The sequence below is a fragment of the Salvelinus namaycush genome, chromosome 20 (genome assembly GCF_016432855.1).
Source record: "Salvelinus namaycush isolate Seneca chromosome 20, SaNama_1.0, whole genome shotgun sequence".
NCBI lineage: Eukaryota > Metazoa > Chordata > Actinopteri > Salmoniformes > Salmonidae > Salvelinus > Salvelinus namaycush.
The window spans coordinates 32,228,402-32,241,116 of NC_052326.1; the positions used below are offsets into that span (position 1 = coordinate 32,228,402).

At 41.7% G+C, this 12,715-nt stretch overlaps 1 protein-coding gene and 1 pseudogene across 1 annotated transcript; one reads left to right on the forward strand and one right to left on the reverse strand.

Moving 5' to 3' along the window:
• Positions 1-345: 345 nt before the first annotated feature.
• Positions 346-4,620, reverse strand: LOC120065257 (tubulin alpha chain-like). The gene is made up of 4 exons (XM_039016092.1): positions 4,603-4,620; positions 2,146-2,368; positions 1,904-2,052; positions 346-1,805 (listed from the first exon to the last, which is right to left on the reverse strand). The coding sequence occupies exons 1-4, from the start codon at positions 4,603-4,605 to the stop codon at positions 831-833; spliced, it is 1,350 nt and encodes a 449-aa protein (XP_038872020.1). The 5' UTR covers positions 4,606-4,620; the 3' UTR covers positions 346-830.
• A 6,364-nt stretch (positions 4,621-10,984) lies between these two features.
• Positions 10,985-12,493, forward strand: LOC120065260 (annotated as a pseudogene).
• Positions 12,494-12,715: the final 222 nt, after the last annotated feature.

The window sequence follows — 12,715 nt, forward strand, 5'->3', positions numbered from 1 at the left end:
TATAAAAAGAACCATGGGGAAAATGCAATGATGAGTCGGTTTGAGATAAATAAAAAGAAAGGCACAACTCTATTGCATTAAAATGTTCATTTTATTTAGTTTTGATTCTGTTGACATTTCTCAGAATGCTGCATGAAATATTTTGTTAAGCTGCTGGAAAAGAGCATAACGTTGCTGCAAGTTTAAAAAAATTGCCAAATATATGCATATAAATTGTGTGCGATTTTATATGCATATAAATTTCCCATGTGTAATTACACAAACAGATAGTTGTAGAACTATATAACAATATGTACATACATGGTTATTACACTGCAATAATAATAATAATTATTTATTCTTGGGAAATACTGTGATAAGTCCTGGTGAGTGAAGCTGATGAAGATCCATTGAATTTTGTTGAAAATGTTTTTAAAAATTAAGTAATTTATTATATATCAAAGTCAGAAGAGGACAGAAAGTTGCAGTGTAAAACTGTAAAAAGTAAAACCATTGGATCACCATAACATTCCCTGAACACAACTACAGCACATCTCCTGCACATTTCCTTAACCATTTTCGGTGCAAACGGACATCATGGCATTTCCATTTTAGTCACTTAGCAGACTCTATTTTCCAGAGCAATTAGGGCTAAGTGCCTTGCTCAAGGGCACATTGACACATTTTCTTTCACCTGGTCGCTCTTAATCGCTAGGCTACCTGCCGCCCAATTTATGATGTGTGACAGTGCTTGCTAGCAATTTCCAACACTAATAAGGAAAGCTGAGCCATATTAACTTGTAACCAGTGATAAGCTTGCTTGTGATTTGACTAGGGCGAATTAATTCACTTTAATACTCCTCTCCCTCCTCCTCTCCCTCAATGGAGTCGACGCCCACCTCTTCATAATCTTTCTCCAGGGCAGCCATGTCCTCCCTGGCCTCAGAGAACTCTCCCTCCTCCATACCCTCACCTACGTACCAGTGCACAAAAGCACGCTTGGCGTACATCAGATCAAACTTGTGGTCAAGACGGGCCCAGGCCTCTGCCACTGCAGTGGTGTTGCTAAGCATGCACACTGCCCTCTGGACCTTGGCCAGATCTCCACCAGGTACCACAGTTGGGGGCTGGTAGTTGATACCAACCTTGAAACCAGTTGGGCACCAGTCTACAAACTGGATGGAGCGTTTTGTTTTGATGGTGGCAATGGCAGCATTGACATCTTTGGGCACAACGTCGCCACGGTACAGCAGACAGCAGGCCATGTACTTGCCGTGACGTGGGTCACATTTCACCATCTGATTACATGGCTCAAAGCAAGCATTTGTGATCTCAGACACAGAAAGCTGCTCATGGTAAGCCTTCTCTGCCGAGATCACTGGGGCATAGGTGGCCAGGGGGAAGTGGATACGGGGGTAGGGCACCAAGTTGGTCTGGAACTCTGTCAGATCAACATTGAGGGCACCATCAAATCGGAGGGAAGCAGTGATGGAGGACACAATCTGACTGATCAACCTGTTAAGATTAGTGTAGGAGGGACGCTCGATATCAAGGTTCCTACGGCAGATGTCATAGATGGCCTCATTGTCTACCATGAAAGCACAATCAGAGTGCTCCAGGGTGGTGTGGGTGGTCAGGATGGCGTTGTAGGGCTCAACAACGGCTGTGGACACCTGAGGAGCTGGATAAATGGAGAACTCAAGCTTGGACTTCTTGCCGTAGTCAACAGACAAGCGCTCCATCAACAGGGAGGTGAAACCAGAACCGGTGCCACCTCCGAAGCTGTGGAAGACCAGGAAGCCCTGGAGGCCAGTGCACTGGTCAGCCTGGAGAGAGAGGGAGGAGAGATGTTTCAGATCATTATGGTTGGATAAAGATAGAGAATGTACAGAGATGTAGAGTGTATGTTAATAAGAGTTGTCACCAGTTTGCGGGTCCTGTCCAGAACCAAGTCAATAATCTCTTTGCCGACGGTGTAATGCCCACGGGCGTAGTTGTTGGCTGCATCCTCCTTCCCAGTGATCAGCTGCTCAGGGTGGAAGAGCTGGCGGTAAGTTCCAGAACGCACCTCATCTGGAGAAATAAATACTTGTTAGCTTTTCCCAAGACTAAGGAGATAGACCAATGTTAACAGAACGTCATTGTTTCAAGACAAAGTGATCTTACCGATGACAGTGGGCTCCAGATCCACAAACACAGCCCTGGGGACGTGCTTGCCAGCTCCAGTCTCACTGAAGAAGGTGTTGAAGGAGTCGTCTCCTCCTCCAATGGTCTTGTCACTGGGCATCTGACCGTCCGGCTGGATCCCGTGCTCCAGACAGTAGAGCTCCCAGCAGGCATTGCCAATCTGGACGCCAGCCTGACCCACGTGGATGGAGATACACTCACGCTGGAGAAAGAGGAGAGAGAGCAATTGAATTGGATCCCACTGCACACAATCAAGGTAAATGTTAATGATGTCACCAAAGCGTTCTCATGTGCATTTATAGCATCAAAATAGTATACACTCTCCATAATGTCTAATCCAATGCAAATTAGATTCTTGCAATCTTTTCATTTAGTATATTACTAATTTATTAGGATCCCCATTAGCTTTTGCTAAAGCAGCAGCTACTCTTCCTGAAGGGTGAACTGAAATTCAGAAGGTTGCATTTTCCCGCACTGCAGCTATTCCACACAATCATCCCCACTGTTCTGAGAGCAGAAATGGCATTGAGAAAGTGGGAAAAATGGGAATTGTGCCATTTAGAGGTACCGCCCTGAGACTGAAGTCTGCAGGAGAGAGAGGATCAAAAGCTGCAGCATGGGCTGAACCATGACGAATCACGCAACCATCCCCCCTCCTCCCTCACACTCCTCCCCTTCCCTTCCTCTCTCCAGCTACACCCTACTGTTCCCAAGGGATTTTCTTGCATAATTCCGTTGCTAAGCAACTGGGCACTGGCAGGAAACCGTTTGTGGTTTTGCACAGGAGGGGGTGGTTTGTGCACTTTCCATAAAAAAATTATGATTTAGATTTGTCTATAATGTGCATACACCCAGGGACACTCAACAGCTATGGCGCTCTATAATATCTATAGGTCATTGTACAGAACTACCTGCAGATATTTTCACCAACCCTAAGGCTATTTGATTTTGCTCTCTAGGGCAAATCACTCACATCTCATGTTGCAAAATGGAATACACTACAGATTCTACAGTGCATAGATTTAACAGTAATGCCATTATAGAAATAGTAGCCTTTATGTGCAGCGAGTACACTTCAACCGGCGACTGTTATATCAAATTTGCTTCTCTCTGGTTGGAAAGAAGCTGCCTGGAGAGCTAATCTAAACATGAACATGGAAAGACCAGGGTGCAGCTGGCTACAATGGTCTATACACAAATCCATCTGAAAAAGACCACCTCAGAGAAAGATCTTAACCCTTAGCCTCCCCCTATCAGGTGTCCTTCTGGAGACCATATGCACCAGCAGAAATTAAGGATGAAATAGCTCCCCACCAGCCCCCATTGATGAACTAATAAGGTTCACCATGTTATTTTCCTATATAGGCTACTTCCCTCCGAAAATAAAGAGTTAGATCATTTTAAATGGCCATTGGAACGTCAATATTGATTAAACTGTTCCACAGTAACTGTAATAGTTTGGTAACGTTGGTTTGTTTCTAGAACTGTTCGGTACATTTTATCAATGTGATCCCCTTTCTGCCTATTTCATTCACCTTGCCTTGTATCGCTTTAAGGCTAATGTATGCGCACCATTTGGAATTTGATGGAGAGGCCAACAGAATGTGTAAACGTCCACCGGTGCCTTCTAGTCAAAATCAAATTAACGCATCAAATGTACATAGAGTAGTTTATAGCATACCGCATATTATAGACTATAGCCTAACATTGATGGCTATAGTACTAGATATTAAACTACCAGAATGTGTCAAAATGCTAACTATCAGAATAAATCTCTTCTCAACGTAATAGTCTACATTTCAAGGTGGGCGCGCCTCACACGATCATGAAAACGCAGTCAATCAAGGCGGCAGAGGTTTGGTTGATGAGATCTGGAATGTTCTTCTATCCCAGGTTCGATAACGCCTTTTTTTATATTCGGTAGTCAAACTTGAACTTGATAGTATTTTATAATAGCAAATTATATTCAAATGACAATTAAGGCTAAGATAATTCGTCTGTATCGTCCTCGGTCCGTAGCCCGCCAAAGGTAACTGGAATCAATTCACGTCAATCACCCGAGCTTTCATTTTCACAAAGCACAATGTAACGAATTTTTCAATTGAATCGACATGAGCACCTTCACTATATGAATTTGTAATAAACATACAACTGAAAATAAGGTTCTATAGGCAATAGTGTGTTTCTTCGACAGTTTGAAGCATATCCTATCATATTATGGTGGTCAAATACATCAGTGACCACTTATTTCAGCCACAATATGAAAATCCAGCCACAATATGAATGTAGCCATATACTATATGAAACAAAATGTTAGGCTATGTAACGACATTGATGGAGTGGATGAGTAGCTAGCACCACCATGAGTAAAATGAGAGATGAACACACAACATAAATAAATAAACAGACTACTTTCTAAATGTAAACTGTACTCACCATTTTTACTGATGGATATGAGTTTTAGAGAAATATCTAAAAAAATAAATAAAGTTTAAATAATGTTCTCCGGTTGAGAGAGAAGTTACTTTATCCGACAGTTAAGAGTCGATGTAGTAACTGATCTTAAACACCGTGGCGCGCTAGTATTTGTAGAATCGCAAGGGGGCTGAGCCAGCAACATTAATAAATTAGGAAGAGGAGAGGATCTCGACAGCGTGCCTAGGCATGAGGCCTATGGTGAGAGAGATGCAAGCAGCAGGCAGCCTTGGGAAAACAGTGCATTGGTCCTGTTTGTTGTTTTCACAAGATTTTGCCACATCATTTATTGCAGTGAAAGGAGTGCCATTTGGAGTATGGTCAACATATACAGTACCTTCAGAAAGTATTCACCATTTTTTACTTTTTCCACAGTTTGTTGTGTTACAGCTTTAATTTAAAATTGATTAAATAGAGATTTTTTGGTCACTGGCCAACACACAATACCACATAATGTCAAAGTGGAATTATGTTTTTGGAATTTTTACAAATTAATACAAAAATGTAAGCTGAAATGTCTTGAGTCAATAAGTATCCATCCCCTTTGTAATGACATGTCTAAATAAGTTGCATGGACTCACTCCCTCATCTCTATACAATTATCTGTAAGGTCCCTGAGTTGAGCAGTGAATTTCAAACACAGATTCAACCACAAAGACCAGGGAGGTTTTCCAATGCCTCACAAAGAAGGGCACCTGTTGGTAGATGGGTAAAAATACATTGAATATCCATTTGAGTGTGGTGAAATTATTAATTACACTTTGGTTGGTGTATCAATACACCCAGTCACTACAAAGATACAGGCATCCTTCCTAACTCAGTTGCCGGAGTGGAAGGAGGCCAATGGTGACTTTAAAACAGTTACAGAGTTTAACGGCTGTGATAGAAGAAAACTGATAATGGATCAACAACATTGCAGTTACTCCTCAAGACTAACCCAATTGACAGAGTAAAAAGAAGTAAGCCTGTACAGAATAAAAATATTCCAAAACATGCATCCTGTTTGCAACAAGGCACTAAAGCAGTACTGCAAAAAATGTGGCAGTGCAATTCACTTTTTGTCCTGAATACAAAGTGTTATGTTTGGGGCAAATCCAATACAAGACATTACTGAGTACCACTCTCCATATTTTAAAGCATAGTGGTGGCTGCATCATGTTATGGGTATGCTTGTAATTGTTAAGGACTGGGGAGTTTTTGGGGGGTAAAACATAAATGAAATAGAGCTAAGCACAGGCAAAATCCTAGAGGAAAACCTGGTTCAGTCTGCTTTCCAACAGACACTGGGAGATGAATGCACCTTTCAGCAGGACAATAACCTAAAACACAAGGCTAAATCTTCACTGAAGTTGCTTACGAAGAAGACAGTGAATGTTCCTGAGTGGCCAAGTTACAGTTTTGACTTAAATCTACTTGAAAATCTATGGCAATACCAGAAAATGGCTGTCTAGCAATGATCAACAACCAATTTGCCAAGAGCTTTGAGGAGCTTAATGGGCAAATGTTGGATAATCAAGGTACCCAGAAAAACTCACAGCTGTAATCGCTACCAAAGGTGCTTCTACAAAGTATTGACTCGGGTGTGTGAACAAATGTATTTAAAATGTATTTCATTTTCAATACATTTGCAAAAAATGATAAAAACATGTTTTCACTTTGTCATTACTGTATAGTGTGTAGTGTGTAGATGGGTGAGGGGGGAAAAGCAATTACATCTATTTTGATTTCAGGCTGTAACACAATGCTGAATGAAAGAAATCATATTTCTCCACTCCTGTTCCCAATACAAAATAAATATTTGTTGTATAATTTTACTGCAAGAAATGCATAATACTGCAGGAGTTATTATTATATAGTTATTATTATATTATGCTACATATGAGAGGTTCTAGGCCTACAGTTAGTGGCCAGATTTCAGTTAATATTCCATTTAACCCATATTAACTTAAATTAGGAATATTCTGTTTATTCATGGATACAGGGATACTCTTGAGCGGGATATCAAAGGTGCATGTAAACAGCTTATCCCAAATAAGATTTTAAGCGGGATATGAGCTGCTATCCGGAATACTGTGTGTATGTAAACGTGGTCATTGACTAGGGTCTGGTTTCAATGATGGTGTAACGGGTTTCGTCCTCTTCGTCTGAGGAGGAGTAGCAAGGATCGGACCAATACGCAGCGTGGTAAGTGCCCATAATGATATATTTAATCAATCAAACAGAACACTGAACAAAATAACAAACAACAAAACAAACAACCCGAAACAGTCCCGTATGGTGAATACAATACAGGATACAACCACCCACAAAACCCAAAGGAAAACAGGCTACCTAAATATGGCTCCCAATCAGAGACAACGACTGACACCTGCCTCTGATTGAGAACCATACTAGGCCAAACACATAGAAACAGACAACCTAGACATACAACATAGAATGCCCACCCACATCACACCCTGACCAAACAAAACATAGAAACATACAAAGCAATCTATGGTCAGGGCGTGACAGATGGACTCTTTTGGCATAGAGGAACTACGTAACTGCCTATGTCGATAAGGGAAAATGTTTTATTCCGGGTACTCTCCCAACAAATCACGAGGCAGACATGCCAGAACCAAAGTTGCAGGCAAAACCTTTGCAGTAGTTTTAGTTAAGTTAGTTGTTGCAAGCTACTTGCGAAATACCCTCATTAAAAATAAGCTTTAAGGTCTCCATCTTCCTAGATACTATTTTGTATTTTATTCAAGCGAATAAAGTAGTGACGTAGGCAGTGATGTAGTTCTTCTATGCCAAAAGAGTCCATCATTGAAACCAGAGACTAGTCACTGTGTTGCCTAGGATCGGGTTTTCGAGACTAGCCTTTAAGCATCTTGCTGCAGAGTTAAGTAGGCTACATGGGTAAACGTAAATAACCAAGGGAAACCCAGCTCTTCTGGATCCCTGCTAAGCCATTAGAAGGCACCACATTCAACATTCAGGTTCTACTAGCAGATGTTACCAATGGCCCATTGTCTGCCACACACCCTGCAGAGCCTCACACAAAGCCATGCATAAACATCACTAGCCCACATTCATCATTATCACTCAGTTTGGTTTTTATATTGCCATGTGGATTGACTTCTGTCATATTTAGGCCTACCACAAATGCAGAGTTTCTCTTTGTTCAGCATTCATACACATACTAGGGCGGCACACAATTGGCCCAGTGTGGTCCGGGTTAGAGTTTGGCCGGAGTAGGCCGTCATTGTAAATAAGAATTTGTTCTTAACTGATTTGCCTAGTTAAATAAAGGTAAAAAAAAAAAAATATTGATTCAAATTCAACTGTTCCTGTCATATTCTCCCATAGATTATCATCAAAGCCTTGTGGTGGCAATAGATTAATTGTATAGGTCTCCTCATGTTTCAGGAGTAAAATATATATATTTTTATTTGTTTCCTAATAACAGCATACTTCCTGACGATAAATAAGATTGGCATGCACCTGCTAACATACACTAAGAGCAGTTAGGCTATTTATTTATTCATGCTCGACATCTTGATCTTTTTTTTACGGGGTTTTATCTATGTTTTGGACAATCCTTAAGGGGAGGAAAGTGTAAGTGGTCCATCTGCCTGTAATTGCTGAGTTGGGATGGCATGCAAGTCAGGCAGACGGGCAGGGAAGTGCAGTCAGGACAATCTGATGCAGCTGTCTCTTTCAAACACAGCCCCCATCTCCTCCTTAATCCCTTTGCCCTCAGACCAATATTGTTGAAATTATGTGTGTGTGTGTCAATGGGTATTCCGGACACAGGGAGAGGAAAAGAGGTGACAGACAGCTGGGACAGGGAGAGGAGAAGGAAGACAGCTGAGGGGCCATGTGTTTGCTGGTAACTGAACACAGTGACACATCACCGGTCACTCGATCCACTGCAGAGGAGTGACGTCACTGCTGCAAAACCTTGAACAAAGAGGGGCGGAGGCTGGCTGCCTGGCAGACTAGGGGTCCATACTCTGTTGTAATAGATGTAATTAACTCTGGCACTTCTAAATGTCTGGCCCTTAACATTTCTGTCAAGCATCTACACAACTTCTCATCTTTTCCATTTTTATTTTTATTTCGATAGAATTATATTTTGTGACCCTTTTTGCATTTTAAATATGCATATGTGAAATTGTCATGAATGAAGAATAAGTATTTTGAGAGATTTTATACTGGTTTGCATCCTCTCCATCTCAATGAATTGACTGTGTTTGAATGACATCCAATATAAACTATCAAAATAAAGAAAGTCGCACTCCATGTATAAACTCCCAGCAATTTAATGGGTATTTACGAACGTTTCGGCATCACTGTGCCTTCCTCCAGGTCTGGGTGACGCCGAAACGTTGGTAAATATCCATTACATTGCTGGGAGTTTATACATGGAGTGTGCGACTTTCTTTATTTTGACAGTTTATAGTTTATTTGACGTTAGTCAGCACCTCCACACAAACTATTATTTTGGGTGTGCGCCAGCTCATGTTTTTTGAATGACATCTAATGACAGAGGCAATATATAGGTCTAATGTAGTGCTAGATAGCCTACTCAGCATTTTAGCACAGGGCTGTATTGTTGGCACAGAATTTAGTTCAGCACCCAAAGCTCGAGATGTGGGACTAAATCCTTCATTGACTTACACTCTATTTTGTAATCTATGTTGTATGTGGCGCATGCAGTCTGTGTGTGTTTTGAAGGGGTAGATTTGATCATTCAGCACCAGTTTTTTACATGCGATTTATCTTTCATAGGCCTATGTCCAGCGTCATCCAGCATAAGGCCGTCTATAAAGGGTGTGTCCATTGCTGCTATTTAGACCTCTGTAATGGCTTGAGAGACTACATCACAGAATGCTAACCCTGAATGTTTTTCATCGACACTAAAACAATCATATTCACATAATTAAATAATTGGTCAATACCAATTAACTTTATCTCACTCTCATTGAGATATACTACAATGCGTATTACATAGGCCTGTTCAATTTCGACTTCCTTATTATAGTAATATAGTAATACAACTAAAAACAACGTAATTATCTGCGAACATGCTTTGTATTTTGTCCGCGATTCTGGAGTGGACTGTGCCTGTGTGTCGCTGCCTGGCTCTTTCAATGAGAAAGCATTGAATCTGCTGCTTCTGGAAGAGAAGAGTGCACTCACTCACTGTACATCTTTTCGACGCCGCTATCATCTCTTTCCTCATAAAGGAATCAAAATGGTGAGCCGTTAATTTCGTTATAAAAAATAGTAGTATATAATTGTTTTTGCACACTTGGGTATAAAAATTGTGAGATGTTCCATAATGAGACAGTGGTTACATTTAGAATGAAATATTCGAAATGTTGATTATGGGCGTCTAGAAAGAAGTCATGGGTATTGTAGGTCGTGCATGTTCTAGCATTCTTACAAGAAACGCGCGTTTAGTAGTAGAGAATTTGATATTTTCCTGAGTTTCTGATGTTGTGTTTTGTTGAAAGATGGTTTTTAGTGTTCAAACCCACGTTTTTTATAGGAACATCCTAAATGAATCGAAAGGCATCTGTAACAAACTGCTCTGCCACACAAAGCAAGCCACTCCCTAAGAACGTTTGGAAAGGGTATGAATTCAGTCATACAAAAGCAAAAGCATGTTTTGGCCAAATCCAAACAGTTCATTTAGGCCTATGTGAAGTGATACAGTTGCAATATAATTATAATAGGCTACTATGTGTAATTTATCAGATAAATAGTATTTTATAGAACAATTCTAAAATGTAAGATAAATTAATTTAATGTAAATATGTATTATGGTGTAGAATATTATTTTCACTTACTTTAATTATTCATTTTGGACTCAGTGAGGTAAGCTAACATCTGCCACACCATTTTAGCACACTGTAAATATATTGTTTGTCTCTCGGCATGTGATTGTCTGTGCAGAATGGCACCAAATCTGACTTGGCATTTCAAAAATGTATTTTTTTATGATATCAGCAGTTATGGCCCTAGGTGCTAGGCTATGATATTAAGAGTGACTGTGTAGAACACATTCTGACTTCAAGGGCCAGTTTCCTGGACTCAGATTAGCCCTGGATTACTAAAGGTGGTCAATGGAGAATCGCCATTGAAATACCTTTTTTGTCCAGTACTAAAATTAATCTCTGTCTAGGAAATCGGACCAAAATAACATACTCAGACTTCAAAGGTCTCATTATGACTGGTTGGGATTTCCTATAAATTAATTTGGAAATTAATTGGAAAGTCATTTGTATTTTTAATGATTGATATACTTGTTTATTTTTTCAACCAGCGTGAGTGTATATCAGTTCAAGTAGGTCAGGCTGGAGTCCAGATGGGCAATGCATGCTGGGAAATCTACCGTCTGGAGCACGGGATCCAGATGCCCAGTGACAAGACCATCGGAGGAGGAGACGACTCCTTCAACACCTTCTTCAGTGAGACTGGAGCTGGCAAGCACGTCCCCAGGGCTGTGTTTGTAGATCTGGAGCCACTGTCATTGGTACGATCACTTTGTCTTGAAAAAATTATGATGACACTGTGCTATCTCAGTCTTGACTTCTTCAGCTAACAGGTCTTTCTTTGATCCAGATGAGGTGCGTTCTGGAACTTACCGCCAGCTCTTCCACCCTGAGCAGCTGATCACTGGGAAGGAGGATGCAGCCAACAACTACGCCCGTGGGCATTACACCATCAGCAAAGAGATCATTGACATGGTTCTGGACAGGATTTGCAAAACTGGTGAGAATCTCCAAGAAAATCTAGTGATGCCTTATCGTACGGCCTGTTATTTATTGTTGTTATCCAACCATAATGATCTGAAACATCTCTCCTCCCTCTCTCTCCAGGCTGACCAGTGCACTGGCCTCCAGGGCTTCCTGGTCTTCCACAGCTTCGGAGGTGGCACCGGTTCTGGTTTCACCTCCCTGTTGATGGAGCGCTTGTCTGTTGACTACGGCAAGAAGTCCAAGCTTGAGTTCTCCATTTATCCAGCTCCTCAGGTCTCCACAGCCGTTGTTGAGCCCTACAACGCTATCCTGACCACCCACACCACCTGGAGCACTCTGATTGTGCTTTCATGGTAGACAATGAGGCCATCTATGACATCTGCCGTAGGAACCTTGATATCGAGCGTCCCTCCTACACTAATCTTAACAGGTTGATCAGTCAGATTGTGTCCTCCATCACTGCTTCCCTCCGATTCGATGGTGCCCTCAATGTTGATCTGACAGAGTTCCAGACCAACTTGGTGCCCTACCCCCGTATCCACTTCCCCCTGGCCACCTATGCCCCAGTGATCTCGGCAGATAAGGCTTACCATGAGCAGCTCTCTGTGTCTGAGATCACAAATGCTTGCTTTGAGCCAGCAAATCAGATAGTAAAATGTGACCCACGTCACGGCAAGTACATGGCCTGCTGTCTGCTGTACCGCGGCGACGTTGTGCCCAAAGATGTCAATGCTGCCATTGCCACCATCAAAACAAAACGCTCCATCCAGTTTGTAGACTGGTGCCCAACTGGTTTCAAGGTTGGTATCAACTACCAGCCCCCAACTGTGGTACCTGGTGGAGATCTGGCCAAGGTCCAGAGGGCAGTGTGCATGCTTAGCAACACCACTGCAGTGGCAGAGGCCTGGGCCCGTCTTGACCACAAGTTTGATCTGATGTATGCCAAGCGTGCTTTTGTGCACTGGTACGTAGGTGAGGGTATGGAGGAGGGAGAGTTCTCTGAGGCCAGGGAGGACATGGCTGCCCTGGAGAAAGTTAATGAAGAGGTGGGCATCGACTCCATTGAGGGAGAGGGAGAGGAGGAGGGTGAGGAGTATTAAATATTTCTTAATTCCTATGCCATATTCACACATTACTAGGTGAACCAGAGCTAAGAATGACTTCATTATTTTTTTCTATAATTCTGCCTTGAACAACCAGCATCATGAAGTAGCAGGATGGCAAGGTGTAGTCCACAAATCTTTTAAAATGTGCTCACTCACAAAGGCTGATGTCCTTGCTTCATCTGTGCGTTTGTGGCGAGAGCCCAATAAAATCATCAA